This window comes from Corapipo altera, unplaced genomic scaffold (genome assembly GCF_003945725.1).
Source record: "Corapipo altera isolate COAL_440 unplaced genomic scaffold, ASM394572v1 0, whole genome shotgun sequence".
NCBI lineage: Eukaryota > Metazoa > Chordata > Aves > Passeriformes > Pipridae > Corapipo > Corapipo altera.
This window is the reverse complement of record NW_020884872.1, coordinates 41,353,893-41,371,812: the sequence shown is the minus strand read 5'-3', so window position 1 is coordinate 41,371,812 and position 17,920 is coordinate 41,353,893. Positions and strand designations below refer to the sequence as shown.

Sequence of the window (17,920 nt, the reverse complement as noted above, 5' to 3'; positions counted from 1 at the left end):
ATCTTAGGAACACATGTAGGATTTTTGCCTAAAATTTAGACTCAAGTGTATTTATTTTGGGTTGTGAACATTCAAACTCAAGAACATGGAATTATGCAGAGAAATGAATACACACAGGGACAAAGGAATATGTATTCCCAATGAAGGGAAGCTTACCACAAAGCAGAGGGGTTTTTCTTGTCTACACACGAATTAAAATATTCTGCATTGCATCATTTGCATATTAAACAGACAATAACTTCATTAAGAAAAAAAGAGGTTTACCACACACAGAAATCTCATCACATCTGATAAAAAGCATATTGAGGAAAAGAAAAGTTAGGCCATCTATCCTCCACCTATTATACCTTATAATTGCCAGCAAGAAAGTCCATGTTCCAAATCTTCACCTTCTCCAATTTCCAAGCACTCTCAGATTATTTTGCACTCTCTGCCCCAACACTAACTCAGGCTAGTGAAGATCTATGCTTGAAAGAGGGCAGGACATTCACAGAAGACAGTGTAAAGGGGGTGGGAGAGATGGAAAAGCAGCATTCTCAGACACAGAAAGCAGAGGATGAATTCAGGTACACAGCAGATGAAAACTGGCAAGGACCGTGCCAGTGGACAGAAAAACCTCATGAACTTATGAGGAGTTTAAACTTCCTGAGTTTACTAATATCATAAATGTTGCACAAGTAGCACATGACAAAAGCTCAAGTTTGAGAAATATTAGTGACCTCTATAATCTTTTAATTTTTTTAACTGTCAAATGAGGAAGGATGAGGAGATCCTACAACTAGAAGGCAAACAGGTCAGTAGTCATTTGTTAGTCTTCTCTAACACTGAAAAGTCCAACACAAAAGCAAAATCACCTCCTGAGTAAAAAAGACCTTCTACTCTGAACCAAACAGCTGAGAATTAAGACTTTGACACCTTTCTGCCACACAGTAGACAGACAGCTTGCTTTGCATGCTGGCTCTGTGAATACAATTTCCTACTCAACATTAGGTGAGTAACAGCTGAAGCAGCCCCAGCTTCTCCAGACTTTTCATAAATCTCCTCACTCCACAGCCTCCTTTTGGGATTGTAACAACTAACTATTCTACTCAAGCCGAAATCAAAAGCTATGGGCAACAAAACGTGTAAATAAGAATCACCCAGAAAAATGTTCAGCAAGAGCCCAAATTTAAATGAACATTAAAAGAAACCTCCACTAACCTGCAGTTTCCAGTTTCAAGGTACCTACCTCAAGGCTGGTATTGTCATAAGCAGTCATTTAATGTCCATTACATACTGGCACTCTACTTACAGGACTACCGTCCAGAAACTAATAAATCAAACCAAAAAATGTTCTTCATATGCTAGATGCTATTTTAAAACAGTTTGAAAAGCTCTTGTAAGACTGGTAGCTGTCAACAAATACAGCTTGTCATAATGTTGCCTCCTCCAAATATAACATTATCTTCCACAAAATTACATCAAAAATCAACATCTGAAGGAGGTCCTGCATATGTATGAACCTGAATATATAACAAAAAGCCTCTGACAAAGTACTAATGATTTTGACAGAGAAAAAAAAATAATATCTGGGGAAGACAGGGTGGAAGCAAGCAACTAATGCTGTATTGTACTTTCGTAAATAACTTAAGTAATGAACTCTATCAAGTTTGTATTTTTTTAACTGAACAGCACAATGATGTCTAGTTTGATTCAATACCTCTGCATCCACTGTTATTTCTATTCTTTGGGTTTTATTCTGGATTGCCAAAGCCAGCAGACTCACATACAACATCCATTCTTTTCCACATTAAAATTTTAATTTTGGATGGAGAAGTGCCTTTTGTTCCAAACACTCTACAAGATCACCACGGGCACAAACTAATCTTCACTTGTTGCATAATCTGCAAGATGCTGGCAATCTAAAAAAAATAACCAAACCCCAAGTAATTAATTCACCCAGATGCTGCAGTGCAGATTACCTAGGATCATCTGGGAGAAAGAATTCTGTGCAGCATAAAGCAGAACAGTGCTGATGAAATGAGTTTGCCCTGTGATGGTATTTGTTTTATCTTAATTTCTGGCTACTCAGACAAAACAAAACAAAAAAAACAAAACCACAAATATCCCACCAAAACAAGCTGGTTTCTCTGCAAACACCACAGCCGTCTAATTGTGTCTGTGTGTCCGTAAGAGACAGCCATGAAAGGTTATGGCACAGCAAAAAGCCCAGGATAGCCAACAGCCTGATGTGCATGGCTTTCCCCTGGAATGGGGGAGCAACATGTTCGAGGCCTGTATTGTATCAGAGAGAGAGAAGATCTGGCCTGCCTTCCCCACGTTCCACATACATGGTCTCACTACCTGGCTATTCATTACCCCTATTCTGCTCTTCTCCAAAATAATTTTTTTTTTTAAATGCTCATGCCTTGTTCCAAGGTGGAATGAAAGTGAGTTTTGGTTTTTTTCTAATTTCTCAAAAATGTTCAATTCCCATCCAGAATAGGTATCCATGAAGAGCAAGAAAGGAGATTCTCTCTATCCATGTGGCACATCCAATCCCCACTACCAACAGCAGTCATAGCAGCAACCCGCAATTTTAAAGTGGATTATAAATAGCAAATTAAAAGTATGTATTTAAAATAGTTATTATCAAAACAAAAAATTACTCCATTTTGGATTACCTCTAAAAGCTTGTTGGTAGCTTTACCACTTCAGCTAGGCCCTCTTTTTAAGCCCCTTGCAGTTTTCCATCAATATTATAGCAGTCTCTCCCTCTGTTTTCAAGTGCCTCCAACCAACATTTCCTTCCTCCTTGCCACAATCTGATCAAAACAGCCTGCCATCTATGAAAGACTAAAACAAAACTTCCATTTTGTTTTCCCACTACACTTGCAGGAAAGGGATGTCTCTGAATAGCTTCTGTACGGTCTTCTAAAATCAGTATTTTTAATTAGGCTTCTCCACCTTGGTCAACATTCTGTGTCTCCTTTTTGCTCAGCTGAGGAGGGTGAGAGCAGCTCTCTCTGTAGTTACTTTATCGAATGATAACACTAGACTTCACAGTATCTGGGCAGGTCAGCATATGGCCAGAAATGAGTTTCGCAGCAGGCCATTTTCCCTACCAGGGAATCTTAATGTGAAGAAGACAGAAAATCTCTGTGCAGGGACGTGAAATCTTGTGCCAGGAAAGCAGGAGACTGCACTTGGAAGTGGCTGTCAGTACAAGCTTCACATTATTTCCGTATCAAATATTGTCCCATCCCCTCCTACAAACAGCTTTTCTGTAAACCTTTTAATTTTATCTCCCATATTAAGCATAAATAGGGTGAGCACTGACTCGGTGAACTGAAAATGTAATGGGCTTGTCTCATCAGTTTACGGCCAAGTTCCATTCAATTATTGTTGCAGAAAAGAATAAGATAGAGTTGAATTATGCTAATAGATAATAAATGTAAACATAACTCCAGAGTGCTATTTACTAACTTTAAAGACTACTCCTATAGCAATCAACTTTATAAGACTCCTGACAGAATCATAATGGTGATAAAACACATGGAAGCATAAGGCTATTTAAACTCCTAACAAAGCCATGATAATACTAACAGTAAATGAGCAACTCCCACAAAATATCATTTAATAATCACACCCTGATAAGATTCAAAGTACATATCACCATTGTTATATGAAAAAAACATTAAAGGGTTTTTCTTTAACACATGTAGCAACCTAACAGGTTTTAATTACCACACCTACTTCAGTGACGAGCTGTTCCACTCAAACACCCAAACATAATATTTACAACATTGTGTGATTGTTAAGGATCTTGATGATTGATGGAACCCATTGTGTTGCCATCTTAATAACAACAAATGCAAGTGATTACCAACACAGAAGAGAGAATCTGTGTTTTTATTTTACAACAAAAGGCTGTCCTACAGGGACTTCTTTTCAACATAAACTAACAAACCTGCGCATATGTGAACGTGCCTTAGCGCTTGGCACAGAGAGTCAAAAACAAAGCCTCTGCTGCTTTAAGGACAATGTATTTTTTTGTATTAGCTTAAGAGAACATGAAAGCTGTCAAAAGAGCTGGTGTAGTTTTTCACAATCCTGTAGAATTCATCTTGACCACAAGGATATATCTGAAAACTGCATCAGAAAGATAGCAGAGATCTCGTTTCCAAAAAAAAAAAAAAAAAAAAAAAGAAAGCAATTGAGTCATTGAGTCAAATAGGAATACAATACATTTCCTGGCATTGCTACTGAATATTTATATAAGTGACGAATGAGACTACAAACGAAATATCTTAACATGAAGCTTTGCCTTGTTAACTGCATGATATGCCAAAACACCACCTACTGTAAATCACACAGTTTAAGACCAGTATTTCTTGTTTAAACATGCTACTTGTTCAGCAGAATCACTTGTGCGAACAAGCACACATTAATGTAGGCTAACTAGCGCAGTTTCACTATTCAACTGATAAAGTATAATTTAACAACCTCATTATCAGCATTGTAATTTTCAGATTGCTGAAATATCATATTCGTTGCAAATATTATATGGTTGAAACACTTTAAACAACACTGCCCATTTGACACTTCTGTCAGATAAAATGCACTTGCGCATTGATGAACATGCTTTTAATCCTATAAAGAAACTTTCTCTGTCAAATTATAGACATTTCAACACTTGATTTATGAACACCATAATTAAAATCCTTGTGCCTTAAAGAAAAACAAACTCTTCGTTATAACAACAGCTTTCTTTCACGTTTTTATCTTTTTATATTTGGAGTTTGCTTTTATGTGCTGCTATTAGCTATCAGTTCAGAATGTCATTTCTGACTGCCGAAACCAAAAAAGAACATTTCTCTTTATAACCTGCTCAAATCTCAAAGTCTAGGTACGCACCCAAAGGGATCAGTGTTTATTTAAAGCTTCCACAAAGCATTTGGGGGGGTGGAGGGGAGAGGGAAAATCTGTTAATATAACAGGTGGAGGACACCATCACACAATTCAATGTTTCTCGTTTCTAAGAAGGCCAGAAATGCTGTAAAGTCTGCCAAAATATTTCTTTTTCCTGTCAGAACCAAGAGTTTGGAGTGATACAACTTAAAAAAAAAAAAAAAAGAAAAGAAAAAAGCTGTATTTTCATATGTATTTGTGTAGTGATTCTGGTTCAATTTAAATTTTAGACAGATCTCTAGAAGGGGAAGGGATTCCTATTTTATCTGAACAAATTAATGCATATCATTCATTATTTCTTACAGCACCCATCAGCAAAATAACAGTAGGTTTCGGCTTCCTAAACTCAATGCAATTCAAAATTACACACAACCTCCACTAAAATTACCATTACTGAAAGTGATGCAGTTATGCATTAGCATCACTTCTCTAATCTCTGTCCCTAAATCTCAGAAAAGAACAATTAATTTACAAGCTCAGTAATCTTGAATCAAATCCTGAAGCTTGTCAGAACTAGGATCTCCTAAACTATCAATAAGAAACTAATTTCAAAAGAGGGAAGTCCCAAACTGAGTCATTGCTGCTGAAGTCCTGGCCCCTTTTACCTAGCTTTGTAGCAAATTAGTTTTGAAATTTTCCAAACATCTTGAAAAAGAAATTAAAAGGAATAATGGCTGATGAAGGTCTCCCCAACTGGACTCATCCGACTCTACAGGGCTATCTGACTTTTGGCCACTAATTCTAAAAACCAAGGAAGTTCCTGAACTCAGCACTACACGAAGTTGAAAAGCTTATGGTGTAAAACATCAGAAGAAAATACTATACTTGCAAATAATAAAGACAACTGAATTGAACTACATTACTATTGCTCAGCAGAGAGGCTGAAAATTCACTCCTCAAATATAATATCTAAGAACGTAACAGATGAATTTTGTTATCCTTCTAACAAGCCATTGTAATGCTCGACTGGGATAAAACAGATCATGCTGCCCTCTTGTGCTAGACATGCACAGAAATCAACCCCTTTATTCCTGCAAGTGACATGTGAAGAGGAATATATAAAGCATTCACTATGAAATAGAAAACGTCCATATCTTCCTACCTTACAGATACTTTGACATGCATGCCACTCCCTTACTGGCATATGGACAGAAGAGCAAACAAGTTGCAAGAGAGTCAGATTCTACCCTCAAAAAAAGTAAGTTCTGTCAGCAAATGCAGATGAGTCAGATGTGATAAAGCCCAAAACACTAACGTTAATCTCAAACTACCCATCAAGCTTTTACTACAGCTTTAGCTGTTTTTCACTATAGCTGATGCTGTATAGATATCTGCTGATAAATTTGAATTTTAGTCAGAAATACCTGCTAATTTTTTCTGAATGCTGGGTAAGACAATACACTTTAGTCACTTAGGATTATCAGATCAATAGGGTTAGGTTAAATGTTTTAAAAAGAAAGAAATTGACAGTCGTTTATTAATAAGGTTCTTCTGATGCAAAACATACAAATGTTTAACTATTTTTAGACCTATGCCAAATTACAGAAACGTGAAATCTGTGTACACACATATATTTTGGGGTGGGAAGGGAGAAAAGAGAGGGGTCTTAATGTTCCTTTTCTCTCTCTGCTATGTAATCCAGGTTCCAAAACTACATTGAAATTCTTCTATCATCTGGGTAACTATTCCCTTTACAACCTTCCCCTCCCTATATACTGCTAATGTAATCTGTAAAGAGAGATCTTGGGCTCATGCCTAAACTGCTTCAGAAAACATAATTTTTTTAGAAATAAATTATCTCATTTATTCACCAAGACTGATTGGATCTACACTGTTGGGAGTTGACAGACATGTCATGATTCACCACATATTTCCATTTCCTAATGTCGACTCCCTGATGCTGCTCATTACTATGTTTCCCCAGTAAGAACTACCAAAAGCTTGAGATATCTATTTATTTAAGTTTCCTTCCTCGACTTTGGAACACAGATCACTATGTGTTCAAAATACTAGTCATGGTATTTTTTTAATTGCTGATTATTTTTTGATAAATAAAACAGCAAAATCAGTTCAGCAATTGCTTCTGCTAAGGTCTTTGAGACCTCACACAAATGCTGAGAACATGTTGGATGCTTAAATGACAGATCTGACGCTGCAATATTAGCGTTGCTAATATGGGATATGATAACTAATAGTTTGGCTTGACTATTACAAACACAAACCTAGAAAAAGGAGCATTTAATTATTTCAATTTCTTTTTAGTATGTCTTTCATAGTCAAGTATATTAAAAAATGGGAAAGACCACAAAAAATACATCTCATCTCAATGCAAAAAACAGCACGTGAAGTTCTAAAAGATAACTACGCAGTAAAAAACCCATATAAATCAGACAATGAAATGCAATGTTGCAAACAGGATTTCAGAATTGCTACGTGCTGCAGTTCTGAACAAGAGCACTGTCTCACGTCATCTTTTCCCTTTTATTTTTTTCTTTTTCAAAAGATGTTTACATCAGAACCTTCACATGCAATCATGACTAAAAGAAAGATGAAGGGAAAGAAATATACGTATCCTGAAGTTAATCTTCTATTATAAAATATCTGCTGATTTATAGAAACATACATCTGTAAGTCACAACAGTGTGTGAAATACCAGCAATAGGCAGGTTTTATGAATGTCAGTTTTACAGTGCACTGCTAATTTGAGCTTCACAGTATGTTACAAAGCAAACTGGTATTACTCTACGTTGTTGCTGATGTTTACTCTGTAGTTTTTACTTTGTTATGATGAACCAGGTTTATGGGCATTCTTACATGATGACTATTCCCTCAAAAATACAGTTACTGCATATGCTGCACACATACACCTGAGAGAGAGAAGAGGAAAATCCTTGCCTATCTGACAACAGCCCACATCAGCACTATGATTTCTTCTGATGTATGGGCTCTCAGTAGCTCTCCACTAACCTGTCACTTGACCTTATGGTTTCCCTTCTAATCCTTTGCAGTGGTCTTGAATTTATATTGCCACAGACTCCCAGTGCTAGTAGGCCACGTAACACAGCCTTAAACTTCCGCAGTTGTAGGGTTTTTTTAAGATTAAACTGTACTTATTTCATTCATCATGTCATTGTCATGAACCTTTTTCTCACATGAGTATTTTTTTCCTGAAAATATTACTAATTTCTCTGAAACAATAAAGCCATTCCTATATATCCTTACAATCATTAAATGCCTCCTGGAGCTATGAGAACAAGCCTATGTCCTTTTTTTTCCAAGGGACTCAAGACCATCAGGTTTCTGTTTTTCATGCAAGAGAGAAACCAGCGGCTCGATCAATCAGTACCACTTCCAACTCTCTTCACTCTGCTCCAGCTTCTCTCTCATTTCTTTTGAAGAACGTAAGGATCTGGATTATAGTTTTAAACTGCATACTTTATTTACCCTTTTGTGCATTCTGAAAGGACAGTAAGCTAGGCAGTTTCTCAAAACTATGCATTGCCACACATGTTTAAAATTATTTTTTGAAAGGGTAAATAATTCATGGGGTTAAGCTTTCAAAGAAAAGCCCATGAAAGGCATGCCCAAAAAGCCAAGGCATACACATTCAATGTATTGAAGACACCTCGTGTAACTGAATCAGAACAGCAACACAAACACAGGTCAATGTACATAACCAAAGTTACAGATAATTCACAGTTCAGTAGGCTGCATTTGGAGACAATAAGGTGAACCATCAATAAGCAGTCTGACTTGTAAATTTAAAAAGACTATACTGTTAAATTTAGAGTGCTTAAGTAAAAATTTAAAGAGAACAAAAAGAACCTCATAAATGTGCAAAAACACTATCAAACTGTCATTGCCCAGAAACCATAATCACAGGGATACATTAAATATTGAGGTATTTTTTACTATAAAACTTACCTATAGGATTTCTGTCAAAAAACAAGACAGGAGCTTTCAAAATGGATTGAAACATTCTGTTGTGCAAATTCTGACCAGAATTGACAAGAACTTGAAATACCAGAAGACTTCTGATTATGCCAAATAGTATTGTTGCCACTGTTAAACCTGAAATAAAAAAAAAACATAAACAGAGCATACATAAAGATAGGAATCTTTCAGGAGAAAAAAACCCTTAAACATAAAACTGAACTAAAACCAAATTCTCTTGCCTTCTGCATATAGCAAGAATCCAAACTTAGGCCCAGGGGGACTCAGACTGAATGCAGAAGAGAGATATACTTGTCACTAGCTTCAGTTACTATCACAGAATCAGTTTAATCAATTTCTCTTTTTTGGTTTAAAAGAATTGGTACTTTATAGAAATATAGCAAATGTCTGTTAACCCATGAAATAAATCTGTATTAAAACCCTCTGCATAACAGCCTTACTAAGAAATTCATTTCACAGTGCCATGTATAATTGTGGCTTGCAGAGGTCACTGTGAAGATTCAACATTTGCCAGCAGGTACTAACCAAGTAATATACACATGGCTATTTAGAGACAACCTTGAGTTACTCCCAGTCAGCCCAAACCACTCATGCCATTCTTCCTCTTGTAAACCACACCAATTCATTTAAATTACGTCTATTTCTTTTAACAAGATGTACTGTTTATGCCATGTGAAAGAGAGCCCTTCCGGGGAACTGGTCTGTAGACTGTTTGTCTCTCTTCTGGGCACAACTCCACTTACAAGTCAGTGGTGCTACAGGGCAAAAAATGGAAACAAAGAATGAGATTGCTGCTGCTTTGTTTGCTGTGCATAATCTCCAGCGTGGTTGCCCAAATTCCCTATCAATAAAGGTGAACAGGGAAGGTGTCAACCTTACATTTGGCAGTACTTCCAGGTTCCAGGTGATCTGCTTCAGAAAATAAGCATAGCTACCACAAGCCCATATGCTCAGGCCTTGAGGACACCCTGAAGTTAGACCCTATCAACAGAAAACATGTCCTATTCCAAGGGCAGATTAAAACTGGACAAAATTCAAGAACAGCTATAGTAACAGTGGGAAAGAGGAAGGTTTAAGCTACATGATGTGGTTAAGTTATTCCATCCTGCTTCCTTCTGTATGCTCCCAAGGAGCAAGAAAAAGTGTCACTATTTCATTTGTCTGCTTGCAGTTTATTGCTTACATTCTGTAAGGTGCTGTCTTTAAGAAAAAAGCACATGGCTGTGATGAGAGATTCTGTGCCTTGTCTCAACTGCTATTCTAGTAAAGGAGGTAAAAGACAACTTTTTTGAAAGTAATGTATTGAAACAGGAAAGCTGGGTCATGCAAAAAGGGAGAAGGAAAGGTACTAAGCAGGAGGCTGTGGCACAGCCCATTCCTAAGAGCAGTCTGTGGGAGCAACTGGAGGAGAGGGACCACATCCTGGGAACCCCGTATTTCTGTACAACATTACTCAGGCTTGGAAGCCACTGGAACCTGTTGGCATGATCCGCACAAAACAAAACACCTTAAGAGAGCTAATGGCTGGGGAGACATACTTTCAAGTCCTTCACCTGATCTGTCTTAAGCCAAAGGTTTTCGCTTTCACTGTTCAGGAGCTTAGAACCTCTGTAGGAGAGAGACAAGGGCCCTTTGAACGTTCACTTTATAAAAAAGGCATGGAACTGGTACCTCAATTCTGGCCAACAGGGTTTCCCATTAACAGAAATTTTACTCTTCCAAATCTTTGTCTCATAATAAAAACAAAGACTTGGAAGGAACTACCGTGGCGAGTTTTTTCTTTTTCCAAACACTGGGAATCAGAAATAAAAATGTTAAATTTTTTTATACTGTTTCAGAAGTTATAGAAAAAGGTAAGTTGGATTATTATGTACTATCTTTTTATAATTCTGTCAACTTCACTTACAATTTTGTGTAAGTCAGTCAATGCTGTCTGTTCAACTATTGCAAGTCACTTGAACATTTCAATATAAAGGTACTTTCTGTTGTTCTGCTATCTAGAACAAAATATGCCTTAAAGGATAAAATTTTCTGTAATGTGGTTTAGATTATATGGTCAGAGAAAGTCACATTTGCCACATTCAATCACACTGTGCAGTCCACTGGAACAGTTCACGAAATAAGACATTACACAGAGAAAATAAGAGCCCAATTTATCTGGCTCCTAAATTGTTGCTTCCCAGGCCAAGTATAGTGTTTTCTGTCAAGCACTTAGATCATGTGGATTCCATAAAACAAGCCAAACAAAAAATCCTCCACATATTCTCTCGCCCATGGAGATGTTGCATATCCTTCTGGCATTCCACCTGTTTGCTCACACCAATCATTTACAACTCCATCAAGAAATTACTATCCTGTACAAAACCATACATCACTAGGAGTGCTAAACAGCAGAGTCTGAGAGCATGCACATGATTTTTCTGCAGCAATTTTTACTATATTTCAGAGCAGTATTTCAAGATGTTTGGATGCCTGAATACAAGGATCAACACCCTTTTCTGAATATTCAGAAGCATATATGGCTACCTATTGAAATACATTGAAATGTTTTTTAACAATCTGGTTTGCATACCCACCTAGAATGTTTTTTAAAAACCGGTTCTTTTGCTATGGCACTTCAGAAGGAATGTAGCCATGTCAAGTTTTAGAACAGCACAGAATGAAGATCCATTTCTAGTGTCTCTTGCCCATCCATATAATGACTGAAGATTTACCTCAATTAGTACAGACAATAGCCACAACCTTATGGTGACTGACTCTCTGAATACTCAATTCTTAGTTTATTTTCTAAAATCCAGGCAAAGCAAATTAAGAGTCTGCACGTAACCTCTTTCTTCTGTTCGATTTTTAGATTTTTAAACTTTTACTGCAGTTATTTTTTATCAGGAAGCAACACTCAGGCTCCTAATCTCTTAAGATATTGCTCAGTTGCTGCTAGAAATCACATTTTCCCACATTGCCATTGCTTTGCACCTCTCAAAACTCTCTATTACAATAAATCAGACAATAAATAGTTCTTAGACACACACACAGATGCATGTGTAAATACCTGCATAAATTCCCAAATAAAAGTTAAGGTCCAGATGTTCTGTCCCATTTGTTCCATTATTTCCATTTGTTGTGAGATTCAGCTTTCCTTGATGATTTGCCCTGTGGAAATGCATACAGAAGATAACTATCATCAAATAAGTATGTTTAGTTGTTTCTCGATTCAACTCTGTCAAAATCTTCAAAAGATCTCATGTATTGATGCTGTCATGCATCACGAGTAGATGCAATCACAGTCTGCACTCAGCATAAGGTTTAATTCTCCCCTCCCCCCCAGAACAAGTGGAAGGCAGAGGAAGATCAAGTGTAATTTGAAGTTTCCTAGAACAGGTTCCCTTACCATGAAAACCTATACAACACTGATTTCTATTAAACAAACAGCACTTGACTGGCAGAAATGACTGGTCAGTTATTATCATCAACTTACCAGTAAGAAAGCCACCAGTCCTGGAGCACATAGGCCACCTTGAGCAAAAGAGACAAACACAACATCTTACAAAATGAAAAAAAAAAATTAGAAAATTAAATTTCCTTGCTATTCTTTCAAGCTCTCTGGGAAAACATCACATATTCAGGAAAGTATGCCATCCAGTCTTTCAAGACCAGCAGCAATTTGCCAAGCACATTAGAAGGTGCTCTACAAAGAAAGAAGTTACCTTAAATTACCTTACATGATAGCAAACTAAAGGAAAGCAATATACTTTAGCAAACAAAATATAGTAGCTCTTCTAATGTATGTTAATTGCACATTAAAGAACTCATTTTTTCAGTTCCTAAATTTGCTACTAGAGATATTCGAAAATGCTTTTTGATTAACAAACTTTCTGATGTCACCAGTCCAGAAATTTGTGTTTACGGGAGATAATGACCAGAAACAGGGCTGAAGGAGGATGAGAGAGAAGAGGGAGGGAAAAACTCCTACTGCCACCTTCCTTCTCTGACAAGAAGTGACTTCAAACTTGTAAAAGGGTTATTTATCTCAACATACACCCCTGTTCACGTGAATTTGAAGTTGTGGGTGTTCTACTACAGAGATCTGATCTTGTTTCGCTATCTTTCCAACAGACTCGAATCAAGGACAAGTAAAAATTAAGTTACATGTTAAAATATATAGCCTTTCTTTTACAACCCAGCCAAATCATTTCCATGCAATGAATTTGAGCTTTTCTCAGCAGGAAACAAAGAAAAAGGCAATAAGGTATCTTCATGCAGCTTCCTCAACTCACCATTTCTTTCAGTAAGTATCAAAATAGTTTTCCTTGTTTAAAAATTCTTTTACATACCTTTTCCAGTCTGCGTTACACAAAATATTTGTCTATCCCCTTCCTCACTTTCTTATTTGCTAAACAGTGACCCTCCTTCTCGCTCCTCTCATAATCTGCAGACAAGCTGTTCTTTGAACACTTCTGTCAGACTCTGTACTCCCATACCCAATAAACCTCTTTACCCTCCTGAACTGGAAAGATGATGACTGTTCAGGTTTGTTGAACACTACTTTATACACCTTACTATTTTCTTCTCTGTTTCAAAAAATCAGACTGGCTTATAATTTCTGTGCTATGTTGTCATCAAAATCATTATTTTATTGAAATATTAAAATTGTTGAAGTAAGGATCAGTGCAAAGTTTCTCAATGCTGTACCAATATTCTATGCTGACACATAAAATTTGACTGAGTACACTACAAAATTATTAAAGAACACAACACTCCCAAACAATTTAAATGAAACATCACAGTAAAAAGTACACATTATGTCAAAAAGAAAATTAAAGAAAAAAAAGGGGGGGGAAAAGGCAAACCCAAAATACATTTAATATTATTTGTGGCCCTCCACAACTTACCTGCGCCAGAATATTGAATACTATGAGTATAAAAATCACAAAGTAGTTTGCTCCTGCAGTGAAATATTTTCTGTAAATTTTAAAGCCAATTTTTCCCTCATGGCGACTCTCCTCTGGCACTGTAGCCACTGTATTTTCACCCTGAAAAAAAAAACCCCACAGAATAAAACCCATCAAAATTGCAGTTACAGATTCACACTAAGCCACTTGAATGTCATGGTTCAGAATTATCAAACAATTAAACAAGGAGATAAAGTGATTATGCACTAAAATCTTTAAACATCGAACTACAGTTCTGACAAAAAAAAATTAGTCTCAGTGCAGTAATACTGAAAAATCTATTCTGCAAAGCGACACTGTGAGGATTTTATTTGGCACTGCATCACCAAATATAACAAAGCTTCAGATCTAGCCAGAAATACGTATCCTGATCACTAAACCAGTTTTTTTTTATACACTACCTTCACTCACAACAGTTCCAGAAACTAAGGCCTTTACTTGGGGAAAATTCTGTTTTCAGAATGAAAGTACGTGCAACCCTTCCTTTCCAGAAAAGTATTTAAAGCAAATACTCTTCTACAAGTATGTACCAAGATCAATCAACATATGCCAGGACTTAAAAATTAACCATAAAGGTCTAATCATCTCCTTGTATGTACCAACAAAGCATCTGTTAATAGGGAAAACAAGTAAAATGGCAAATGAGAAATCATACTAAGCAAACAATGGATGGGGAACAACGAGCAGTGGGGAACAGATCTGACTCAGACGTGAAAAGAGAAATCCCACCTACCTGCCCATATAAGGTGAGAAAGCTATCTTGGTCTTTTTTTGTATCTCCACACACTCCCCCTTCCCACTTTCCTCCACCCACACCCAACAATTCTAATGCTGCTAAAAAGTCTGGAACACCTTTGCAAATTTAAGAGAATTTAAGACAGGAGTTGCCACTGGGACATTAATATCAGAGAAGTTTAATGCTTTTGAGCATAAAATCATTCCTTCAAAAAATATGAAAAAGTCTGTAGCTTTTTTTGTTGTTTGGGGTTTTTTTGTTTTGTTTTGTTTTTTAAATCTCATTGCTTTTCATTATAAAGAAATAATATACACCCATAGCATAAAGGTGACAATCATCACAGATATACAGGGATTACCTGTTCCATAGATGCAGCGCTAACCCAAGCCTAGCAGGGTTACAGGGATCCTGCACTGTTCTATGTGAATGCAAACACACGAGCAGAAGGTCACCTCTGGTGCAGAAATTTTAGGGCTGCTTTGCACTGTGCAGACCCAAAAGATAACAAGTCACCTGGAAGTCATACTGACACTTTCTGTTTTCAGCAACAAAAGGGTTGGGGAGAGCAAGGCAGTGGTGTCCCAGGGTTACCCCCTCAGGGCCAGCTCAAGATCATGTGGGTATGTTTATGCATACATTAATGCCAGCCATGCAAATATAGACTTTGCATAAAGGTAAGGCTTCTGCATACACTTCCCAGAACTCAGGATTTCAAAGTGTTCATTTCAGTTCAACACTGCACCAACACACAGAAGCCACCAAATACAGTGAGACTGGCCCTTTAAAGCACCGCTGTCAGAGGACAGGCTGAAGGAAGCCCAGTGTAGTTTCTTTGGACACCAACAGTGAATGCTTCTGGCATCCAGCAGAGCTGATGAACTGCACAAACTGACTCTGCTGGGTTTGAACAGAACAGCACAGAGCTGTGGGCTGCCAGCCAAGCACAGCTGGGCAGGTCCACTGTGGGTGAGCTCTCACCTGATAATGTAATTCAATAATCCCTGATATTCCAAAGCTGCAGGGAAAGCCCATATCAAAATTTAAGCTAAAAAACAGCCAGACAAGAGTTGAGACACGTCTATCCTTTGAGCACTCACAGGGGGTTGTTCCACTGCTCCATCTTTCTGTGAGTGCACAGACGAATCCTGGGACCAGACAGAGGACTCCGAGAAGGTTCGGTTCCGGGAAGACTTCAGGTTGGGGGTTCCTGGAACTGACGGAGGTTCTATCTCCTCATCTTTTTTCAAAAGGGAAGCAAAGTCGATGCCAGATCTCAGGAACTCTGCATAGGTACCTTTCCCCACCATTTTACCCTATAATTAATATAAACTTTGATTATCTTCATTATACACTTTCTGTAAAGGACAATTTTTCCTATCTGTCCTTGCTGTCTCTGGGGTTCTGCAGTTGCTGAGCATACGTTCTACTGCAGTAACTGAGCTGAAAGCTCTGCTGATTTCTCACTTAGAAGCTCTTTATACTCTAACCAGTCCCCTCCTGGCAGCTATCCGGGCCAAGCAGCACACAAACAGCATGACAAAATCTCCAGTTGTAGCCAGGGGAGAATCACCTCCTTGGAGAAGCTGTGGGTGACAGCCAAGCCGTGCAGCCTTAGGTTAATCTATTGCATACATAAGCATCAGTCTTTTTATATTACTCCAGTCTAGGGGTAAACATCTTAACTTCCTGGTCCTCGCAGAGTCCTACAAGGTGCAACACAGATCATTTCCACACTGCTTACAGCTCTATGACAAACTCATTTCTAAAGGGCTACTGTAACTTTTAAAGAGATCTCAATGGGAGGAAAAAGATGGTAGTGTCCTTTACTGCACTCTTGCAATGCCTCAAAAGTAATTTCACATATTTCACTACCAACCTTTAAAAAGAAAGTGAAAAAAACCCCAAACTGCAGTTCTTCCATTTCCCCTCTACCTCTGAATATCCAGTACAACAAAGTTTGGAAAGAACTATCACAATGAAGACCTGCTCATTCTTAAAGGCATCTGGGACCATTTCTCAGCCTTAATTTAAAAATTAATTTAACGTACTTCTTAATTCACATGTAAGTGTAAGAAACAAGAATAAAAGCAAGCATTAACACAGTCTCAAAATTCCCTCACAATATATTAAACTTGAAGCAAAGGAAATTTAAAACTCTATTTCAAAACCAGACAAAATGTTTGAAGAAATAATAGTTCTTAATTCACATAAAAATCAGGATGTCAGATTATTTTGTCATGCATGATAAAATTCCAAAACAGATTTTTCAGGGAAGATATTCCAAGAAAAATCAACCTATTTCATTAATAACTATTAAAACTTTAAAAACATATAGAGTCATTAGACAGAAAACATATTTACAAACTAAAAATAAAAATCTGACTAAAAATTCTTAGATTAAAAAGGATAATTTCAAAGTATAAGTACAGACACTGAAATCACTTACATCTTTTAAAATTAGAATCTGATTTGCAGCACGGAGATATTGCAACTGGTGAGTGACCAAAACAGAGATCTTCTGATGTAAGGCCTGACAAATACATCTGCAAAGAGATGTAAAAATTAATTTAAAAAAATAAATGTCCTAAAAGATTTTTATTATTTCTGGAAAACATCTTCTATTGAATTACGAAGTTTTTAAAATAAGAAGATGGCCATGCATTGTTACCAGATTTATAAAAGCTATACTTAACAAACATGTTTCTTATTTAACTTTCTAAGTTTTCAAGGTAAGGAGAAGAAATTACATATTTCTGATCTGGAATAACAGAGGAGGAAATAAGATGTTTCATTAAAATTGTCTTAAACATTCTCATAATCAATGTACATGTCATAACGTGAATTGCAAAGAGAGCATTTAAAAAAAAGCCTAAACTAAAGGCAAGAGAAAGCAAGGCAAGATACTGTGTAAAATTATGGACATATACAGACAATAACAGTAACTTCTTCGAGAGGAGTTTCATAGCAGCTGTAACACTGAGCCACAGAGAGTTCTGGAGAAGTAAACAGTACTACTGATTTAAGCTACATCCAGGTACGCATTGAGGTAAAGAAGTGAGATTCTTGAACCACCTATGACCTTTTCTCATGGATTCAGAGCTTACCACCTTCCTATCCACTACCTTACCAGAAGTTTCGGATTTGAAGACAGAGGTGAAGAAGAGACTGGGCACACTAGAACCATCAGCAAGTGTAGGTGAAACCCATGTAGTTTTAGTAGAATATATACCTGGTGTTTTTTCAGTAGAGCCTTGAAAGGACACCAATTCCACAAAATAAAAACAAAACACAACACAAAACCACAGAAGTAGTTTTATGAACCATTTAGAAA

General features: G+C 37.1%; 1 protein-coding gene across 5 annotated transcripts in view; it reads right to left on the bottom strand.

Annotated features, from left to right (window-relative positions):
• Positions 1-17,920, bottom strand: part of ABCC4 (ATP binding cassette subfamily C member 4) — a 146,074-nt gene that overhangs the window by 81,282 nt on the left and 46,872 nt on the right. For all 5 annotated transcript variants that reach the window (XM_027645455.1, XM_027645466.1, XM_027645492.1 and 2 more), the window contains 6 exons: positions 17,036-17,132; positions 15,687-15,902; positions 13,794-13,934; positions 12,380-12,417; positions 11,954-12,054; positions 8,875-9,021 (listed from right to left, as the gene is read on the bottom strand). In XM_027645455.1, coding sequence (XP_027501256.1) covers positions 8,875-9,021; positions 11,954-12,054; positions 12,380-12,417; positions 13,794-13,934; positions 15,687-15,902; positions 17,036-17,132 — 740 coding nt within the window. The remainder of the gene's footprint in view (positions 1-8,874; positions 9,022-11,953; positions 12,055-12,379; positions 12,418-13,793; positions 13,935-15,686; positions 15,903-17,035; positions 17,133-17,920) is intronic.